General features: G+C 47.1%; 1 protein-coding gene and 4 non-coding genes across 6 annotated transcripts; 3 read left to right on the forward strand and 2 right to left on the reverse strand.

Annotated features, from left to right (window-relative positions):
• Nucleotides 1–80: 80 nt before the first annotated feature.
• Trnak-cuu lies at nucleotides 81–153 on the forward strand. The gene has a single exon. It is a non-coding gene; the product is annotated as a tRNA-Lys (tRNA).
• Nucleotides 154–815: 662 nt separating this feature from the next.
• On the reverse strand, nucleotides 816–886 carry Trnag-gcc. Its single transcript has one exon. It is a non-coding gene; the product is annotated as a tRNA-Gly (tRNA).
• Nucleotides 887–1,453: 567 nt separating this feature from the next.
• Nucleotides 1,454–1,525, forward strand: Trnam-cau. The gene has a single exon. It is a non-coding gene; the product is annotated as a tRNA-Met (tRNA).
• Nucleotides 1,526–4,836: 3,311 nt separating this feature from the next.
• On the reverse strand, nucleotides 4,837–9,191 carry LOC120894816 (neprilysin-4). Of its 2 annotated transcripts, none has more exons than XM_040297650.1 (2): nucleotides 9,063–9,191; nucleotides 4,837–8,973 (listed from the first exon to the last, which is right to left on the reverse strand). In XM_040297650.1, exon 2 carries the CDS (start codon nucleotides 8,740–8,742, stop codon nucleotides 5,719–5,721), a length of 3,024 nt encoding a protein of 1,007 aa, XP_040153584.1. In that variant the 5' UTR covers nucleotides 8,743–8,973; nucleotides 9,063–9,191; the 3' UTR covers nucleotides 4,837–5,718. The 2 variants fall into 2 exon arrangements, with proteins under 2 accessions (XP_040153584.1, XP_040153585.1); XM_040297651.1 differs by having other exon boundaries at nucleotides 4,837–8,970; nucleotides 9,063–9,184.
• Nucleotides 9,192–10,350: 1,159 nt separating this feature from the next.
• Nucleotides 10,351–10,422, forward strand: Trnae-cuc. The gene has a single exon. It is a non-coding gene; the product is annotated as a tRNA-Glu (tRNA).
• Nucleotides 10,423–21,768: the final 11,346 nt, after the last annotated feature.

Genomic DNA, 21,768 nt, shown 5'->3' on the forward strand with positions numbered 1-21,768 from the left:
GAGCGATTTGAGCACTAGGAAACATGGATTAAGGTACGCATTTTGAACAAAATGAATATTGGTGGCTGGTAGAATAACTTGCCCGGCTAGCTCAGTCGGTAGAGCATGAGACTCTTAATCTCAGGGTCGTGGGTTCGAGCCCCACGTTGGGCGCATGAGTACTTTTTTTGTTTGTTGTTTGGTTGCTATTGGTCCTTAAGCATTCAAACAAGCCAATCCCATTGCTTGGTATGTATGTAGTTTTGTGCTGCTATCCACATTAAGAATTATCGATGCGAAAGGCCTCTATAAAACAGCTTGAGCGATTTGAAAACCATATTGCGCTTGTGAAAAATAGCATCGGTGCGGTCAAACAACAACTTTTGACAGCTAAACTGAATCTTGAGCTTGTGAAATTGTTTTGTTGACATTCGGTTCTGACTTGTAAAACCCTGTACAGGTGTCCCCCGAGATACGACTGTATTTGGGACCGAAAAAATGTCCCAAAGCAAGGCGTAAGTCGAAATATAGTCGTATGTCGAATATCTGTAAATATATAAGTATATAAGTTTATAACCGAAATGGAAGAGTCGGAATCGAGGAAATCGTGTATTTTATTTAAAATAATTTTCGATAATATATTAACTCCAAAAGCCGTATACACAATTTAGATATTCAAGATCGGATAGTTGGGGAATCTCAATGACAATTTTACACCGTCAAAATCAAATCGTCGTATCTGCGAATCGTCGTAACTAAAGGGGGGTCGTAACTTGGGGGACGCTTGTATTTACAATCAACTGTAAATTCACAGCAAAACAGCCAAAAATAGGACCTGCATCGGCCGGGAATCGAACCCGGGCCGCCCGCGTGGCAGGCGAGCATTCTACCACTGAACCACCGATGCTTGTTAGAAAAGTGATAGAAGCAAATTAGCGGCTCATGGAGATCCGACAAGGTTTTAAAATTAATGTTGTTTGTTTATGTTCATCCATACATTTGTTATACACCAATGAAGTTAGCTGCAAAGTGGTAAGAACTGCTAGTAAGTATGACGAAACAAATACAAAAGCAAAACAAACAACAAATGTGTCTGATGCATTGTTGTTTGCAGAGCCTCAGCAGAACAGGCGAGCAGCGAGCGCAAAGGTAGAGCTGAACCCATGCACACAAACTTTTAGTGGGGAAAATACGATAAAGTTTCTCGGATAAAGATCCGTGCATTTCCTCGAGATATTTGCAAATTTCATTTTCTTTCATTTGAAGAGCAAAATATATTTAATGTCAGCTTTTAAAATTGTAGTTCGACAACATATTGATTTACCTTTTGAAATTGTTTATGTTTAAAATTGAGGTCTGTTTGAAGCATTGTTTCATTAAGACAGGTCCAAATGTGAATTGGAATATTATTTTCTGCTTGTATGATGAGTAGTAAGGATTTATGTTGAGCATTGAATTGTCCTCTAGCACGAAGAGCAGAGTGGCGCAGTGGAAGCGTGCTGGGCCCATAACCCAGAGGTCCGTAGATCGAAACTACGTTCTGCTATCGGGAAATTCTTTTTTTCTCATCGCACACACGATTACACTGTTCCCTCCCAACTGTCGTTTGTTTTTTCATGATGATACATTTGGTTATTTTGCCCACGAATGATGATGATAACAAATGATACCCATACCATATAATGTTGCAGCGTCCATGGTCTTGGGTAAGCAGAGCGTGTGTACGAATTATCCATTATCTCATTTTATTCACATCCTCTGGAAGATTCATCAATCTTTTGTAGAGCATAGCAGATTTGCATCACTGTGGCTATGACAACGCGCATTAAATTGTTTGCAATCACATTAAACCACATTAAGTAGTAAACGGTGCTCTCCCTCTTGCCCAGAAACGTTCATCTAAGCTCATTCCAAAGCTACGCCAATCAGATCGTGTCCCAAGGACTGTATTTCCGCTTGATGAAGATTTATGATGATGTACTACTATCCTGTGCAAAATCCGGTCCAAACGATCGTAAATAATCGTGAGAACGACCGAAAAGAATACTGTTTTTATCATTCCTTTCATTTCTTCTTTATCCTTTTCGTCACTCTAGTGATAATTTCGTAATCATAGGCAGAATGTGGCTTGATCTGGTTAAAATTATTCACGATTTTCTTGGTGCTCTTTGCCCCCAAAAATATCTTTGCTTTATTCAATATGTTGTGCATTATAAGCGATTGCTATTGTGAGCGCAGTAAACTAACGGGATGGACGAATGTGCTCACAGTATAAATTATCACCTGGCCGCCCAACAAACTAGCCGTCTTGATTACGGAGGCGGAAATGCTGGTAAGAAAGAACGCTCTCCCAGCACTAAAGGTATACCAATACCGTGGCCACTTCCTGGCGCAACACCATCTCGCGCCGCATTTCACCCGCAGCTTTGGGGATGGGACAGGGCTTCCGTAAATGTGTTTTCGCTACCATCTTACGGGAATCACTTGCCGGCTCCGAAAAGGCATTCCTGTTACCAGCACCGCCGCAGCTCTGGAGGGTTGGAAGTCCATGTAGGGGTGTGTGTCAAACCGTAAAAGGAAATCGTAAGGAAAGAGTGGTACCCACCAAACGAACAGGTTGACCGGTGGTTGTCCAACCTCGTAAAACCGCACACGGTTAGCTCGTTACATCGTGTGCCCCATTGTGTGTGTGTGTGTGTGTGCAAAGGCTAGTTCCGCCATTTCGGGCGTACATCCATTTCCGAAAAGCACACACATACCCGTGGACTCTCCCGCGCTGGAAAATGTGGAGAATTAAGAAGGGTTGTGTACCACCGTGGTGTGCCATCTGATGCCGCGCAATCGCTGCTGTTTAATATTCTAATTCCAGTACCTTCGGTGTTTGTTTCCTGTTCGCACTTCCTCCAGTGGCACCGGTGTCGGACGGAGGGGAACACGCTCTGGGTGTCTCCAGTTCCTGGTGCCTATTGTCTTGTGCCGGGGGTGAACGTTTGATAGCTCCGTTGTTTTTATCTCTTATTTCCTTACTGATGGGCCGAACAGGTTGTGGAAAATAACGCATAATAACTGATTTATTTTACCTGACCACAAACGCTTCCTATTCTATAGCTTTCCGTTCGTGTAGCTTGCATAAGATGCAATTTGTGTCGACTATTCAATAAGTGCCATTGACCCTGCACGACTTGATTTGCAAAGTAATATGGACGGTAGTCCTCAGACCGCATCGGCTTAAGGGGTTATTGTTGCTCCTCTAACTCATTTCAAATTGCATTGTTGCCATCTATCATTTGCTGGAAACATATGCAGAAAATAAATTAAACAGGTGTGAGAAAGGTACGTGCAAATTGTGTTTGAGGAAAACGCATTTTTGTGGAATGATATTAAAGTTACTTGAGTTGTGTTCTTTTCAGTTGTGTTTATTCTTAGCATTGTGTAATATTCCTTGATATTATTTGGCTGTAATCAAACTGTAAAGCTGATGTTGGGCCATTTATAAACAATTTTATCTTATAATGCACATCTCAGTATAAGCATACGTAATCTCAGCACTAAAACTTGAGATCATGATGATCAAATCGTACCAAAAATATCTTGCGTAATTAGCGCAAATTGTCCCATCTGAACCGGAACATTAGGAAGTTTGCTCTTTAAAGAGTCTGTAAAACCTAACTTCTTCTAAATGTCTGCCAGGAGAAATGTCTCTAGAAAAACACCCTGTAACACTTCCCTCAACGACGTTTCCAATGCTGATGATCGTATTTTGAGACAAATTGAGTTATGCACAAATGATCGTCTACCATTCACGCGCAACGAAACGGAGTACAAAAAAAAACGCCTATAAAAGAACGACTTGTTGCTTTTCATCGTCTACATTTATCACCGCACGTGTGTGTCTGTTAGAACTTCCCTTTACACTTGCGGAAAACACATGCTGAGAAAGTGTTCAAAAACCTACCACCGAACAGCGTGTGTTGGCAGAGAGAGGTAGTAATTCTGGTGCCCGCGCACACAACATCACGTATAACTTCCACCCGCGGGGCCGCACTGACATTATGAGCTAGAGGTGTGCGCGACGACGTAGCTAATAACACTTCCGTTACCCCGTACTGCTGCTGGCCCAAAGATGACCGCGGTGTCTAAAATTAGAAATCCTCACACACATTTCGATCGCTGGCAAGTTTGAGCAACCGCGAAACGGGCGAAAGATGCAACTGGGCTGGTGCATGTTGCGCTAGGGCGGACATGGAGTTGGGTGTCCCCCCTCCCGTGTTGGGGTCACCGGTTCGTTGCTTCCGTAATCGGTTTGATACCAGAGCAGAGGTTTGTGGGAGTTTTGATGTGGACGGGAAGACATCACCGGACACTGCGCAGGCACAGTATAGTTGCAAACGTTGTGGGGTGTGCTGTGTGTTGTAGTAGTGAAACTATTTTGTAAAACACCCAGAGCATCGCGTCTCCCAAATGGGAGGAAACACTTGGTTGGTTGGTTGGCTGGTTGGTTGGATGTTAATTCCGTCGTGTGCATCCGGTTGGCGCGGGACTGGTTGTCGTTGGTGGAACAAAAATTTGCTCCGCGAAGATTCGTGCATTTTGGAGACTATTTCTGGCCACAGCCGATGGGCCTGAGCACCTCTACTACGGGTGGAACAAGTTGCAATGTAGTGGAATTGATTCCACGGTGCGTCCACACCGTGCGCGTTGCAATGAGCCGTGGACGAGTAGCGTCTTGTTTGGGGAGCTTGTTGGAATTCATTGAATGAGCGAAGGAAATACGTACTCAAGTGGCACCTGCTGGAGAAGGAGGATATTGCTTCTGCTGGTGATATCTTCATTAATTAAAATACTTGAAACCAAACGTATATCTCGGCGAATTTCCTTCTATATTTCCTGATCTGAGATGTAAATTGGCATATTACTTGATGTTGGGTATCCTTCAGGTACTTACGACAACTAGGGGAATTCCGTAAGGGTTTCACAATTGCATCGGTGAGACACAACTAAACTACTCCCAACGAGAGATGTATGAGCTTCGAGGTCCGAAAATTGCTGACAATTTCGAAGATATCTCCAACTCCAGCTTATCCCGACACTTTAGGCAGAAAGGTATACCTAAACTAATTGCTTAACCATCACTAATGTGAAATATTGCTCTCAATTCGTTTGTGTGGCGTGCTCACTTCAGCAGCGCTCCGTAAGCTACTGTGTGGAAAAACGATTCGACCTCGGCGAAATTGATCTACGGCAGATAAATTGGATAACAGTCCCTTACTGGAGAAGCAAGGAGAAGAAGAGGGCAAGCCAAGCCCGGTCCGGGAATCACCGGAGCGCGGATTCTCGGACGGGTTTTGGAATTGATTTCAATTAACTAGTGTCTTACAGCGGGAGGTTAGGATGGTGACAAGCAGCGTGCAAGCAGCGGAGATATGTCGTTTCTCGCTAGTAAGCGACTACTAGCTAAGGTTTTATTTATTCAACGACACATCTCGCTAGCCCCGCTGCGATCAATGACGACGGGATATGGCATGCACATAGAACAGATCAAGTACGATCGATCGAAACGTAACACGCATAGTAGTGTCGTACGCCACACGTTTTTATTCCCATTGCCATCTGATCCGGTCAGGCCAGATGATCCGGGTACCATGCAAATGTCAGCGAGCGTTACAGCAACACAACTCCTTAAACACGGCTCTCCCTTATTTACAAACGTACGCATCTCGGTCGCCCTAACCCTGCCCTCTACCACACGCTGCACTTGCCGGGCGGGTTCATGGTGCTACCGACCGGGCAGTGATATTCGCGCGCAAAATCCTCCGAGTTCGAGAGCGTCCCGATCACCCGGAACCGGCCCGGGCTGTGGACGGCCGTCTTCAGCTTGTTGCGCGTCGCTTCCGGCCGCATCGCGCCGCACCAGATCTGGGCAAAGTTGAGAAAGAAGAGCTGCGTCCGCGTCACGTTCAACCCGGGCAGCGTTTCCGCCTCGAGCACGCGCCGATCCGTCTGAGCCGCGAGCCACTTGCTGTACGCCAGGAACGCCTGCTTGATGCCCCCATTGTCGGCAATGTTTTCGCCCTGCGTGTTTTCCCCGTCCAGCTGCACGTCGACCTCGGCGATCCGGTACCTGCCGTACTGCTCCACCAGGCAGGCCGCCCGCTCGTGGAACTCTTCGATCGCGCGATCACTCCACCACCGGTACAGATTGCCGTCCCGATCGAACAGCCGGCCCTTGTCGTCGAACCCGTGCGTTAGCTCGTGCCCAATCACGACCCCGATACCGCCGTAGTTGATCGCCTTCGGCAGATGGCGATGGTAGAACGGAGGCTGCAGTATCCCGGCCGGAAACATGATCTGATTCTTGTTGCGGCTGTAGTACGCATTCACGACGGCCGGAGCGGTGTGCCAGGCCGTCTTGTTGACCGGCTGGCCGAGCTTCTCCTGGTCCGTGCGCCGGATGTGGCTGAGCACGTTCAGCGTGTTCTCGAAGTACCGGTCCGGGTGTATCTCGAGCGTGGCGTACCGGGCGCTCAGCTGCACCGGATCGAGTATGAAGTCCGGGTAGCCGATGCGCAGCGACATCGCGTTCACCTTCTGCTCGGCCAGCTGGCGCGTCGCCATATCGATCCAGCCGGTGCGGCCGAGAATCTCACGGAACGCGTCCTGCAGCTCATGCGTCATCGTGAGCGTGTCGCGCTTGCTGTTCTCGTCGAAGTAGCGCCGCACGAACATGGCCCCCACCGCCATGCCCATGTTGGCGTTCACCTGCGTGACGCAGTTCTTCCAGCGCGGTGGATTGCGCTCCCGCCCGAAGAGTGCGTTCGAGAAGCGCTGCTTGGCGCCGAGAAAGCGATCGTCCAGATTGTTGATGCGGTGGCGCACGAACCGCCACAGCAGATAGTTGGCCACGATGCGCGGCTCCGTCTGATCGATCAGCTCGACCAGATCGCGCATGTAGCTCATGGCGAACATCACCACAAAGCTGGACCCGTTCACTGGCCGCTCGGTTACGATCGTAAGGTAGTGCGTCCAGTTGATCTGCGGCACTTCTTCCTGCAGCTGGTCCAGCATCAGCTTGCGATAGAGCGTCGACACGTTGTTGCGCTCTTCCGGCGTGCTGGTAATGTTGGCCAGCTGCGTCTCGAACTCGATCATCTCATCCGTCGCCTGGCGGGCGGTGTCGGCCGGCACGTCCAGCAGCCCGATCACCTCCAGCATGAACTGCCGGTACGCCTCGAGATATTTGCGATTGCCGGGTTGAAGGTAGTAGTCGCGCGTTGGCAGCCCGAGTGAGGTCTGATCGAACTGCACAATGTTCTCGTCGGAGTTTTTAATGTCCGGTCCGACCCACTCGACGATCAGGACGTCGTTGTTGTAGTGCCGGAGAGCCGCCGTCAGGTTGAGCCAGTCGAAGCTGGACTCGTCCCAGCTGTCCGGTTCGAGTACGGGCCATCCGCCCAGACTGTGGAGCAGCGTGCGCAACGGCTCCAGACCACGCTGCTCGATCAGCTCGTAGTTCATGCAGGACACGAACAGATGGCGTGCCTTCATTTCGGCATCATCGTTGATAAGCAGTTCGCGCTTGCGGCGGACGCGCTTTACCTGGGCCGAGCGGATGATAAGCTTGTTCTGGACGGCACGCCCGGACCGGTTCCGATTCTCCGCCCGGCCACGCTTTCGTACACGATGGAGCTGTTGTTGTGCGGGTCCACCCGTCACCGTCGTCGTTGGCCATCCCGCTGATGCAGCGGTCGTTGTCGTGCTTGTGCTCTTTTTCGTCCCGTCCGGTTGGGAGCGCACGGTTGAGAGCGCATTCTCTACATCGTGCAGACCCGCCGGTTCACCCTCGAGCAGGAGTTGTTTCAGCACCAGATCGAGGCTTTCGCGCAGCAGCTCGAACGTGTCCAGTGCGGCCTTGTCCTTCGGTATCGGGTTCACCCGATCCCAGTTCCCGCAGGCGTACTGGTAGAAATCGTCGCACGGGTCCGCGTCCGGATCCATGTACTGCTTCATTATGGCGACCTGCGCGGCCCGCACACTCTCCGGGCTGCTGCGGTCGTCGTTCATCCACCCGACGGATCTTCTCACACGGGGCAGCTGCTCGGACCGCTCCACAGCCTTCTCCGTTGCTGTGCTTGGCTGTGCCTGTTCACCTAAACAATCTGCCGGCAGGACACGTCGCTCGGACGGTATGAACGAGGTGCGCACGATGCCCCGCAACAGGCCACGATCGTCCGTGTCGAGGCTCTCGCTCGGTCCCTTCTCCGGAATCGGTTCACAGCGGCGTTCGACATCGTCCGCCGTCTGTTCCGCCCAGTCGATCTCCTCGGTAAGGTGGTTGTTGTTCGTGGTCAGATGCTCCTCGGTGTAGTAGTACCCGAACTCACCGCACCCTTCGAGATCATCCGTCGTCGTTGACAGTTCGGTTAGCTGGTGGCCGTCGCCGGCAAGACTAACCGATCCAACCACCTGAAACCGAGACAACAGCAGAAACAGCAAACCGATCGGAAGCATCGCTGCCGGTATCACGAACAGGAACTTCACGAACCTATACCCCGGGCACCATTGCAGCCGGCCTGTGCGCTCATCGATGCCGAGTGTGCAACCGCCGCCGCCGCCGCTGCCGCCACCACCGTCCTCACCGCAGTTTGGGGCCGGCGAAGACGCCGCCGTCACTGACAACGAACCCTTATCGTGTTTGTTGGCCGGTTTATCGGCACCCAGTTCCATCGCACCTCGGAGGCAGCCGCTGCTAGCACTACACCTCATTACTGCACTGCACTCGTTTGCACATTGGTCATCCGCGGAACAGTGCGCCACTTCACACGACACCGTGTTTCTTTCGCTAGTGATTCTGGAGATCGTTAAATCGCTTATCGTCGCTGGCGAACGTCGTAACTACTTATCTTTTACACCGAACTACTTAGAGCACAGTGTTTCTAAGGCTACAAACTTCCGCTTAAAACACACACACATCCGGGGGAACTGTCTGTACTCCTGCTGCAAGCAAAAGCGTGTAGAGAAGAGGAATGTGTCAGCACTCAGTCGCTATCTCGCTGCAATTGACGCCGATTAACGGCCCCGGGTACCTGTTTTGCCTGGTGCGATACGGGACGGCGGTACGTATGCGTATGCGATAGAGGGTTCTCCAGCAGCATCCGAACGCGCCGCGGGAACAGATGACGGTGAGTGCCCGTGATGATCCACTCTGCCGGGCCGGGAGATGACTGGATGGAGCGCGATCTCGAAATGTGATGCTGCGTGCAGTGTGTATTGGTGCTGTCCGCGGGATAGGACCCATAACTGGAGGGCGTAATAATATCAACAATTCAACAATAACAAACACCCCCCTTCTGACAGCTTGGCACTCAGCGTGATACGGTGGTTGTTAGAGAGGAGGGAATCTGACGAGGGTGAACGCTGTTAACGCGCCATGCCTCTGACACACGCGTACACTGTTGTGTCGTAGTGGCGCGTGTGATGATATGATTTTTTTTTATGATCGATTGAGAATCGCGTCAGATGGCGCGTTACACAGCCACTTTCTTAGGCGAGCTGTTAGTGTGTAGAGCGCAGGAAGCCACACCACCGTATCCGCTAAAACCGTGACATAGGGCAGTGATTCGTGGCGGCAGCAGCAATACGTAAATACTGTTCCCTCACTGACACACACTGGCTCTGTCGATTCCAAAACGGATTCTCAAAATCTTCCCCGGTCCGTAAAAGCACTCATACACAGTTACGCGGGGGGCCTGCTACCATCCCCAAAAGTGCGTTCCAACGATCGCCTCAAACTGTGGTGAGAGACGTCGTCTGTTTTGCGCTTCGCGTTGCTGTTTGATTGAGACTAATTTAAATCAATTTCAAAGTAGCTATTCGCCAAATGACGCCCTCTTGGGGTGAAGACGGTAACGTTATGCTGTGAGAGGCAAGAGGTAAGAGGAGGAAAACGTCACAGAAAACGCGTGGACAGAGCGCTGAAGACACACAATTTTGCTGATACACCAAAGGAGCAGCAGCAGTTTTGATGTGTTGGCGAAATATGGCAGGGCGAAACATAAGTAAATTTTAACCGATCCTAAGATTAGGTTGATTAACAAAAAGTTGCTAATTATGTGTTAAAAATAGTAAACAATGAAGTTAAGAAATGCGTTGCAGTGGTTTTTCATGCGTTATACCAATATGCGGCATTGTAAAGGAATTAGTTTTCAGTTATTTGTATGCTATTTCAGAATAAAACACAATTATGAGTTTATTATGGAGGAAATAGTTGTGAAAAGTAGACATCATCATGATAAGCAATAATCTTTGTGTATGGTGTGTTAGTGCGGCGAAGGTTGTATTTATATATTGCTTTGAGCACCTACCTATCATCAGTCCCATATTGTCTAGTGGTTAGGATATCCGGCTCTCACCCGGAAGGCCCGGGTTCGATTCCCGGTATGGGAAACTCTTTTGCATTTTTTCTTCATATTTTTTTATTCTAAGACGCTGTGTTCTATGGAACACTTGTCATGTAAGCATTCTTACGAAAGTTGATATAATAATTTGTGATTTATTTACTAACTAAATAAGCAAATGTACTTCCCCTGGGATTGCCTTCGCATTCGACGTATCGTTGCTTTGCACAAACTAAAATCCAGCAGTGCGAGCAGCTGCAAACAATTTACATGCATACAGCGTGCATGGACACCATTATAGTTGCAATAGACACAACCACACTACCCTCCTCCTCCACACGCCTTGTCGCAATGCAGCACTCCCACACTATATCCCAGCCGCACCATATGGAGGCGATTACGCAAAACGGAGACAATAGTTTTGCTATGGGCTATTAATAGTAATAAGTAAATCCTTAACGCACTTAAAAGATGCTTTTTGGTTGTTTGTGCATTATTTGCACGTTGCGTTTTGTGCACCTACAATATTCCCCCCCCCCTCCCCTCGGGCGCGATGCGAATTGCTTATGCTTTTGCTTGCGCGCCGCCCCATTCTGGAGGTTGAAACAGATTCCTCAATGAGCGTAATAAATTGTCGCCAATCGAAGTGGCACGCGCGCGTCAATCGGTGGTGTGCGGCGCTAAATATATGCGCAACCGTACGCGCCTCAAACCCTATAATATCATCGCATTTTAGTAATGTTTTTACGAGCAAAGTGGAAGAAATATACAATCACCGTCCTTCGGGGGTGGTGTGTTGTCGTCGTCTAGGATTCCTTTTTGAGCCTAGTGCCGTCGTTTGCTTCCTTTTATATCGTAAAATTTTATGTGCAACCATTTCGGTTTTATATCATCACTTTGGCGGTACGCGGAAAAAAACGAAACGGCATGGGATTGTCCAATGCACATCAAACGAGAGATTGGAGTTAGTACAACAGCTTTATCCGCTCTAAGTAATAGATGAATTCTACTAAAACCGCCATTGTTTGTACCCTCATTCACGAAACTTAAAACGAATACATGATTTAAGAACAGGTCCGTTTACACATCCATCCATTTCGTTTACATCCATTGAACACGACCGCCATCGTTGACCGTAACTTCTCGTGCTGCCATACCCGGTCGCAGCAATCACAATTACCTAATTCAGAGCGAAATCAGCTTGAATGGTTGTGTATTATCTTCCGCAAATGAAGCGAAGACGTTTGCTTGATCGTCCCGTGACGCTCCCGGTGGCACAGCACACGACTCGTCTGCCTTCTGGGCGAGGATCACCACCCAGCAGGTTAGGTGGTTCTACTCGCGGAAAGATAAAACAATATATAAACATAGCGAGTCTGGCAACATTTATAAGAGCATGTGTCTTTTTACATATGTTTTTGGATTGATTTCAAGTTTTCGTTGTTTCTAGAATTCTTCTATGTTTTATACATTTAAAAAAAGAATTGTTTAAAGTATCTAATCGAATTCTTTTTATACTCCTTTGTTAGTTTTCTTCCGCTTTATTTATATCATCATTTTAACGCTGGATTGTCCCCATAGTAAGATGTCGCCAGGATTGTGTGACCGGCATGCAAATAGCATTTTGCTCGTTTACCAACCTCACACACACGCACTCCAGTCCCACGATCCTCTGCCTCCTCCGACAAACAGGCTTATCATACATCAATGAGTTGCGAACGACAAAAACCGCGCATCAACCGTTCGGCCAACGGCACCGGCCGGTTGATGGACGCAAAAAGGCGATAAAGGAGGGACAGAAAAAAAAACAATCGATAAGCACACGGGGATAGCGCAAATGTTGCCGGTGTGAAAACATAGCTAGAATGAATAAATAAATATGATAATGCAAAAGGGATCGCGCGTAAAGATATTCTTCAAGCACCAGGACAAACCATGAAAAACATAGACAAACGAACGCGATAAAAAGTGCACAACACACACACAAGGTATCGGAGAAGATGAACACAACACATAGTGCACTCCGGAGTCGATCGCGCGCAGCCAGTAAGGAAAGAACGGATTGCAATGATGAAGAACCAACCAAACTATCATTTCGAACGATGTGTCGGGTGGGATGTCCGGTGTGGCTGGTAAACCAAGAGAGCACAGTTGTGGTGACAGGTTCGGTTGATTATTTATTATTCGATTTCAAAGCACTGCACGCTCTGTGGGCGCTTGGAAAGCGATGCGCGGTTGGTAAGCGATAGGTGGAATAAATAATAAAGCATTATTTTGTGTTTTTCCACAAGCTTGAAAGCAAATGTATTGATGCAGGAAGGATTACGTTGTGGAGAGGGGGTGTGTGTGTATCCTTTGAGGGTCGCGGTGGAGGATTAAGTTTCTTCTTGTGTGGACTGTTGGATCCCAGTCCGTATAAAGAAGGATTACATTAAAATCGCGCTTTGCTTGCCTGCCAGTTTTGTTTGTGTTTTTAAACTACGATAATGATTTGCTCCTAAAGCTTCTCTAACAGAAGACACAAGAATAAGGATAATGTTGAACATTTGTATTTACTGCTGAACGAAATTTTTGAGTACATGATTCATTATGAACATACTACCAATCAGTTCAGATTAGGTAGACCATTTAAACAATTCTCAAGGAAAGCAATACATTCCTATAGTTTATCGATTGAGACACGGTCTTACCTGCTGCCTTGAAATGTGCGAAATGCTCCGAAAACAAAGCTCTCCATGCATGAATTACTTTCCTTTTTCAACTTTCCGCATTTGCGCACCCTGAAGGAAAATAAACGTGAGATTGTAGGCCAAACAAAAATGATATGAATCGAGTTAGCGCGAAAATGAAAATATCTTGAGTTAGGCACCAAACGAAAGATTTTTAATTTTCCAACGTAATGAACTATAATTTTCAAATGTATAATAGGCTCATAATAACCATTATTTCCATTTCCCTTTCATGCAAATAATAGCCGTTAAAAGAGATGAACAATGATAGAATATACTGAAAAGAGCTACATTTGAAGAAACATCATGTTTTTTCCATTAAAACACATATCGGTTGATGCATAAAACTGTTTGTTTTAACTTGGAACACCTGTAAGAAATATAACAAAACAAAAAATCTCACTTTCATGTTTACTCGTAATCACTGCTTTACACCGGTGCATCTGTACCTACCAGATGCATCCTGTTTCCCTTTTCTTTCACCGGGCACACATCACGTGCCGGTACTGCTGCTATCAACCGAGCAAACCCGAGCTCTCCCAAATTACCTTGTAAAAAGGGATGGTGGGTGTTTCCCTTGTTTTTTTTTGTGTTGCATTCACATTTCACGGCACCCGAGCAGTGATCGCGGAACGTGATCGCATTTCGACGCGTTTTTGCAACTTACATTCCGCCTGGTATGAATCACCTCCAGCCACACGCTGCCTGACCCTCGCACTATACTGCCTCGTGATGCCAGCCGGGGATGGGGAGGCACCAATGCGTCACGGGTGTGAAAAGGGCGTGAAGGTTAACCTCCGGAAATGCATCCATTTATGAATCGATGCATTTGTCGCGCGCTCTGAAGATAAGACGCTGGGTGTGAGTTGTACTTTTTTCTATTCTACTCACTGGCGGTCTCATCGTTGGCGGTCGATCGCGTTTTTGTGATGATCACCGCCGTGATGAACGGAACGATGAAGTGCTCAAGTTGCCTAGTGTGATGAATGACACCTGGTAGGAAAGGTAGCGACATACACACGTTCTTAGGATTTGTCTCTTTTTTACTACACAAAAAAACGCTTGCTTGAAACAATCTTTACACGAGGGTGTCAAAAATGGGATTAAAACGCACAGAGTAATGGTTCCCGCTTTGTCAGTCGCCCGGGTTCGGTGGGTGTAATCTTTCATCCGGATGTAATTGAGAGGATCAAAAATGTGTTCCGATTGCAGGAACAACAGCGGATGTTTTGATTGTTTTGCTTAATATCCGGCCGTGAAGTTGGCGCGGGGTGCAATTTGTAAAGCTTAAGTGTAAGTAAACAGTTTTTTTGTAAATAAATTTTAGAAAATTTCCGGTTCCTTTCTCAGGGATGATGGTGAAAAATGGTACTGGACTACATTAAGTATGATATCAATTTAAGCATGTTCGAAGAGAGCAACTTTCTCCCAATACTAAAAAATAGCTCATCATTAACGCATGATGCGCTTAACATCTAGAGTTCTGGGCTAAGCCTAAGCTTCCCCCAGCACCCGTAGAAAGTTGATGCTGCGTGGTTCACCTCCCAAGAAGAATGGTGTATTGGCTGAAGATGCGTACCATCATGCTTGCCACACGGTTGTACCATCCGATACCTGTACCGATTAGAAGCCTGAGCAACTAACACCGGCAGCCACCGTGGCGTTCTACCCGTACGAAGGCGGCTTCCGATTACTCGGGTTAGATTTAATTTATTGCTGGAAATAAATTAAGCACCCCTTCGGCCACTGCACTTGTTTGGTGCGTTGGGTTGTGCGGGCTGAAAGGAAGAAAGCAGCAAGCATCGTTGTAGCTTTTGTCGAGATTTTATCGCACAAAGTCTGTCGTCCCTTATGCTCGTTTTTACCTGCTGATTGCGCTCCGGCTGCCAATCAGACGGCGGGCACGAGCTCCGTAGATGGCACGAGCAACGGTAGCTACGCAGTGTTCTTGAGTAAGTGTGTATCCAATCTACTGGGAAAAGCTAAAATTGGGGATGAAGAGTGCTCTTGCGACGGAACTGTTGATGGGCGCAGTCCTTGAACAGTTGTTTGCGTGCTGCAATGTTACGCGCGTTCTAGCCGTCCGAGAAGCGCTATAGCTGGTTGTTTGTTTACGAACACTTCTAACTTCTGTGTGAAGGATCACTTGCCGTGTGGCTCGAGCCGAGAGCATCATCAACTATCAAGCGGTACTTTCCCTCCAGCTGCATCTCGTAGCGGTGCCAGGGCTTGTGCACCCGTCGTCTAGGCATTGGGTCAGCTCAATCAAAGTCAATTGCTGCAAAACGGGCGAGTGTGAAGAAACGGTTACACAAAATGCTAGGCACTTCGGTCTCGGTCGTCAAAAGCAGCACGGATTTCGCCTTTCTTATTAGTTTTATTTAGTGTAGCGAACGTCTTCTAATGTGTAATAGCATTAAAATAAATCTACACCGAGGTGGTACCCATCGGCGGGAGACAATTGAAGCCAATTGATTTGAATGGCCTGGGCAAGGTTTCCCCACAGAAACATCGATTCAACTGGAAAATTGCCCCCCCCCTTCCCCCTCCGGTCGTGGCGCAACCCGACAGATGCATTGGAAAGGTGGTTGCGTGCATATTGTGCTAATGCTTGGGAGGGGAGGCGATGAGGGCAGTAGTACAGCATAAGACCACGCCGTATGTCGTAAGATCAAGTATTGTGCGTTTTGTTTATGCTGTGTAATGGCAGTGGTATAGGGCACTGTGTGCCTGTGTGCACGATAAAGAAAGTGCTTCCCAGAATCAACACAAGATGCTGCATTGTTTGATGCAAGAAATTTTACATTTATAAAGAAAGCGAGGCATAGAGAAGGAGAGAGACAAAGCATCTACCATCTGGATAAAAGAAAGCGCAACGTAATACAGTGTTGCAATACTGCGCTGTTGCTGTTGTTGATCTTTCTCAAACAATGTTTTACAATCCTGTCTCGCTAGTGCTACAGTGGCTACCGCATCCTACACCCCGCCATTGAGCACGGTAGCTGCTGCGGTCCTGTTAAGATGTATATTTTACTGTCAAACATCGGAATCGATCGTAAAACAGTCCATAATCAAAACATTCTGACAATCTAATAAACGATTTATTTATAGCGTAACTTAAGAAGGAACTCTCCAACAACACAGCAGCACTGCCGGAGCACGCCGAGAAACACGATCGTTCGTTGTTTTATCACCCCGCATGTCCAGGTCGCACGCATGATAATTTCCCTTCCCACAAACGTGTCTCGATCACGGCGGTGCGGTTTGGCTAGAATATTGAGGTAGAAAATAGTAATAAAGCAAAATTGTAAGGCGGCTCGCGCGAACCGGCACGCACGCGAGAGAGGATCGTAAAATCCGTCACATTTAAGGATTTATGGTCCCCCGTTTCGGTAGGGACCGATAGGACCGCGAGAGCGATAGCGTTACGCGCCCGCCACCAGTGTGCATTGATATTCGATCATCGACGAAGTGCGTTCGGCGGGACGAATGCTTTATTCGTTTCGGATACGGTGAGGACAAATTTAATGATTCGAATGGTTGGGGGGGGGGGGGAAGTTTTGTTTCCGTTTTTTTTATTCTTGTCTAAATCCGGTTCGTTTTTTTCGCTCTTTTCCCAACGATCGAAGTAATCTGGAGTGGTGTCCCGAGTGTGTGGTGTCCCGTTTCCGGTGGAACCGTCCCGTGCCGGATAAAAAGGGAAACAAAATCATGTGGAACAGCTCGTTCACCACGTGCCCCTGTCAGATGGCAGGGGAAAACAGCTCAATTCCTTGCATGTGTAACAGCGAGGGGCGTCTCGTGCGTCTTGTGTGTGCAAGATGGCGTAAGCGAAACTCTCGCTCAATCTCTCTCTCGCGCCCCCTTGCGTCAAGATGTACTTATGCAAACAAACATACAGTTCGAATACCCGCTAGACTGTATTCTACACGCATCCTCAGAAAGTATGTGGATAAATTTACTATAGTCAAACTATTCCGGAAACGTACATCCAAGCACATACAGGGGCAGCAGTACTGTTTGTCTGCCCTCGTTCAAGGCTCTACGGGGAGTTTGCTGCGTTGATAAATTGTTTCTTTGCTTTTTACAACATTTTGTGTAGTGAGGTGCTGTAGAACAGCGAATAGACAATGACTTGCAACGGAACTTTGGCGAAACAGCATTAATTTACTTTCAAGAATCAAATCAAGTCAAATTTTCATTTAAAATATGATCAAATGGTTATATTACAAAAAAACTGTTGGGTTGAGTATTGAAAAGTCCTTAAAATTGGAATGTTATTATCGGAGGCATCTTCATGCAATATCGTTAAAATGATGTTTGCATATAACTGCTTATATGAATACACCTCAACATCCCTATGTTTCTTCCAGGATCCTCATCTCGATCATGGGAAGTGCTGCGCCTCGAATCGAAACATTAGCGGCAGGTTGATGCGTGACTTGCTTGCTGGTGAAAAAAGAGAAAAAAAGTACCTCATCAGCCTTTGATCTCTTAATACCTTGGTGGCTCATCATCAACATCGTCAACATCTTGCCATGCGTCTTGGCCACACATACTCTACAGCTCCAACCGACCGCCATCTGCAAACCGACCGGGACCGATCATCGTTTGCTTGTGTGTATGCATTAAGCAAACAACAACCATTCCGTTTCATCTTCAATTGCGCGCGAGCGCACACGCGTGCCCTGATGGAGTTCTTCCACCCTCCTTTGCTCGACCCAAGGGACCGGCTGGACGACAAATAAGAAGAAGAGCAAGCAATGTTGGCGGCATCACAGCATAAGTTTTTAATAAAAATACGAACTCGAGCGTGCGCGTTCCGTCAACAATGCGCCTCCTTTCATCTTACGCACAGGAACATCGGAGAGTGCTCGCGTGGCCATCGTCGTGCCGGTGTCCATGACGATTTCTGCTTATGATAATTTTGGTGCAAATTTCCCAAGAAACACTGACCATTTGCGATAGGAGATAGGAGGCTGTCCAGTAAGCGGTGGCGTGGTTTTATTTGGCTTGGATGAATGTTTCACATGTTGGGTGAAGTTTTTATGTTCCAGGAATGCTCAGCAAAGGGACCAGACATCCACCTGACAAAACAATTTGAGAAGTCACAGCGTACAAGTGCATTTCCTGCATTTCTAAACCCATCTCACATCCATCCAGTGGAATTGCTCCTTGTAAGGCGGTCTACCAACCGGTTACCTCAACATATTAGTATGCAAACCCACGAGCCAATGGTCGAAAAATATAAAATTCTACCCCGAAAAGATAAACCCCGAAACAACGATCAGGTGTGGGAGCGCTAGTGTTCCGAAGCCGGTTGATAAATTAAAATCAAATAATCATAAACATGAATTATTAATCAAACCGACGAAATGGAAAGGAAATACGTTGGTGAAATGTTAATTGTGCCATGGGCGCTTCACCGGCGGAATATGGAGGTTCCAAATCCCGGCTCCCTGACACTGAGGCGCAGGAGGAGCAGAGCCAACAAGTGTATCCTGTTCGTCGTGTCTAACCTTGGGTAGTTTTTTGACGCCACCCCCAAAAATGACGCTCCTGGTCGTCATCCACCGCTCAAGAAGCATCTCCCGCCACGGTTGGAGCCGTTTGGGGTACATTTGTCATGGCGTGTTTCTTGCGCGCGCGACAGAGCATTCCCGACCACCAGAACAAGTGCAGCGCGCAAATGTGTGCGGCCAATTTGTTGACCCTGACAAACGGGCGCTGTGCACATTAATTTCCTGTATTCCCCTTGTTGCTCCGTTTGCAAGTGTGTCTCGGAGGTGCCATTTTGCGGAGGTGTTACACGACACACAATCCGCGTGCATGTGAGATGAGACAGTTTTCAGATGGCGCAAGCGTTGTGGAAGGGCAGCTGGCAAAAGCACAGCGCGGCATGCCCGGTGGTGTATGTCTTCCAGGTGGGAGGCACTATATCCGTTAGGAAGACGGGCGTGTGGAGTTGCTTCATGAAATAGCCGCCTTAAAACGCGTCTCCGTGCGGGGTGTTGTACATTGTTGTACATCAGAATCGGAGGTAGTGCGCTGCCAGAAGGTGACGATGCTCATAAAATAGGTTAAAACGTCGTTAACCAAAAACGGGGGAGGCCTTTCTTTCTCCTCTATTCTTGTATGAGATCACACGTCGGCTTGGACGCGTTTTGGATGTTTTCGAGTGGGTGAAGGTAGCAGAGAATTTAGCTCGCAGGCAAATTTGAAAAGTCCAGAAAATGCTGACAATGCGAAGGTAAATTATTTACCCGAAGCATAAACTCTTTTCGGTGCACACCGTTAGCACAACAGTTTTAATCACATCCACGCGAAAGGTTGCCATCGAGTTCTCGTCGTTTATGGTCACGATATATCCCGGGCGACACAGGTTCCCTCTTCCGAATAAACGTTCCGCACGGTCTCTGTCACATTGGCCTACCAGTGATGGTTATACGGTGGACCCACTGGAAGATGATGCGTCACAGAGCGGTGTACTCTGTTTACTTCGACGAATTGGGCGCTCCCCTCCAGCACGCCAGATGACTGTAAACAGTTGCTGGGAATCTGTGCTTCCTCCCACTACCGGGGCGGCACTACTGACGATCGGCGGCCGGAGAGTCACCGGCCAACGATCAAACCATCTACGGTGCGTGCTTGCGTGTGCAGGCGCGGCAAGCAAGCAAGAATCGGAAGTTTGATGGATGGGAAATGAATTTGTGGAGGAAATAAAAGTATTTAAGTGATCACATTACAGGCGCACTGGGGCGCAGGTTTGCTTTACCGGGAATTTAGATACAGCTGTGGACGGATCAAAGTAGACTGCGGTGGCGGCAAGCGATGGTTAGGCTAGGTCCCTGAGTTCGTATCTGCTTTCATCAGTTTCTTGCTCATAGAGGGAGGAGGTTAATATGCGTGTACTCTAACTAAAAGAGCGATGGTTTCTACGAAATTCTTGATCGTATGAAGTGAGAAAGTGTGTTTTGTAATCTTACAACCACAAGAAGCCCCAAGACAACTGCCGCCCGCGCGGGCGCAACTTCGGCATGATATGGAATAAACGTTTTAAACTAACATAAAAATCAAAACCGGAAATCTTGCTCTTACGAGATGCGCCTTAATGCTTCTGTGACGATTTGAACGCATTACAAGAGTGCTAAAATACCACAATCGCTAAATCATCAGTACAATTGCGAAATTAAAAAGAAACAAAAACTATGCTTCACATCACAGAAGATTGTCGTTGAAATGATTAATATATTTTTTATTGTTTCGGGTGGGATTTTTCTTTCTTGGTACATTAATCATAACCCTCTTGTTCAAGGTTAGAAGGTCACTTTTACCACCAATGTAATTCAGCTTCAAATTGAAACACGATTTTGAATTGCACGAGTGCCTAACAGTAGCCGCGAACATGTTACTCTGCCCAGCCTCTAACACTTGCTACATTCAAATAATCTAAAAACTGAAACGGCCTATCAAATACATGAAATACTGACCCCGGTGCATGTTGTGCCACCAAATATCAGTAGAGGCTTTTTTGTAAGCATATTTCATTGTATTGTGCAATATTGGCATTGTTTTAAATTTAAATAAAAAAAAAAGAATAACTTTATATTTTTTATTCAAAAATTCTCTTCAATCTCCATTCACTGTACAATCACACACTCATAATCAACAGACAAAATATTACCCAAAACATTGCCTGCGTCGTCTTGCCGCACATACTCGTTCGCATTGTGGTTTGACAGTCGGCAACGTTCCGATAATGAGAATGGTGGTAGCCGCTTTCTGACGGTTTGTACCTCCCAGAAGCTTACCCTTATCCCATCTATCATTCCCACCACCGCACGACCACTTCACCTGTCATCTATGCGCGGCTGCGTTTAACTCATGAGCAGTGTGCCTCAGGCACAACACACCCTACCCACAGTGCCATACGGTACTTTAGGCAACGGGAAACCACTCACTCAGCCAGAAGTGCATGCATCCCTTTCGGCGGTATGCGGGAGTAGCGTATCGCTGCCTACATCCTTCCATCACCAGCAGTTCCTACAACTATAGGCGACCGGAAAGATAATCGTTTCACAAATTGAAATCTTCTCGGGCATTGCTTTACAGGGGATTGTTTTTTCCCCCACTACTTTCTAAATAGGACTTTCCGTCGTCCCTTGAACATCCTCCCCTTGTTGTGTTTGTTTGAAGGTTATAATTATGATTTTTCCACCCACACGTATTGTTTCCTCTATTGCTGTGCAAAGCTGTGAAGGGTGTCAGATGTGGCCGTGTTGTGTACTAAAGCATGACAACGAATTAATATCGTTTCCTTCGTTTGTTTTGTACCGAGCTGGATATGGTGATTGTCAAAATGGAACAAATTTATTGCCTTCAGCAAGTGTTGCAAGTGTCCTGCAGGCAAGGGAAGTATTTTCATGACGCTTAATATGCGTCTAAATATTTAGAATAGACAAGTAAGTAGTAGTTTCGAACATAAAAAAGAAATTCATTTCAAGCAATTTAAACACAAACCTATCAGACATTCATCAAGCTATTACAATCTGCAACAAAACAAATAATCTTTCTAATCCGTGCCCTCAAAAAAAACCTCCACAAAACAATGCCGAAAATGTAAACAAAACCGAACTCGGTGGACAGGTGTCACAACGCTGTGTAGC

This window comes from Anopheles arabiensis, chromosome 2 (assembly GCF_016920715.1).
Source record: "Anopheles arabiensis isolate DONGOLA chromosome 2, AaraD3, whole genome shotgun sequence".
Taxonomy (NCBI): domain Eukaryota; kingdom Metazoa; phylum Arthropoda; class Insecta; order Diptera; family Culicidae; genus Anopheles; species Anopheles arabiensis.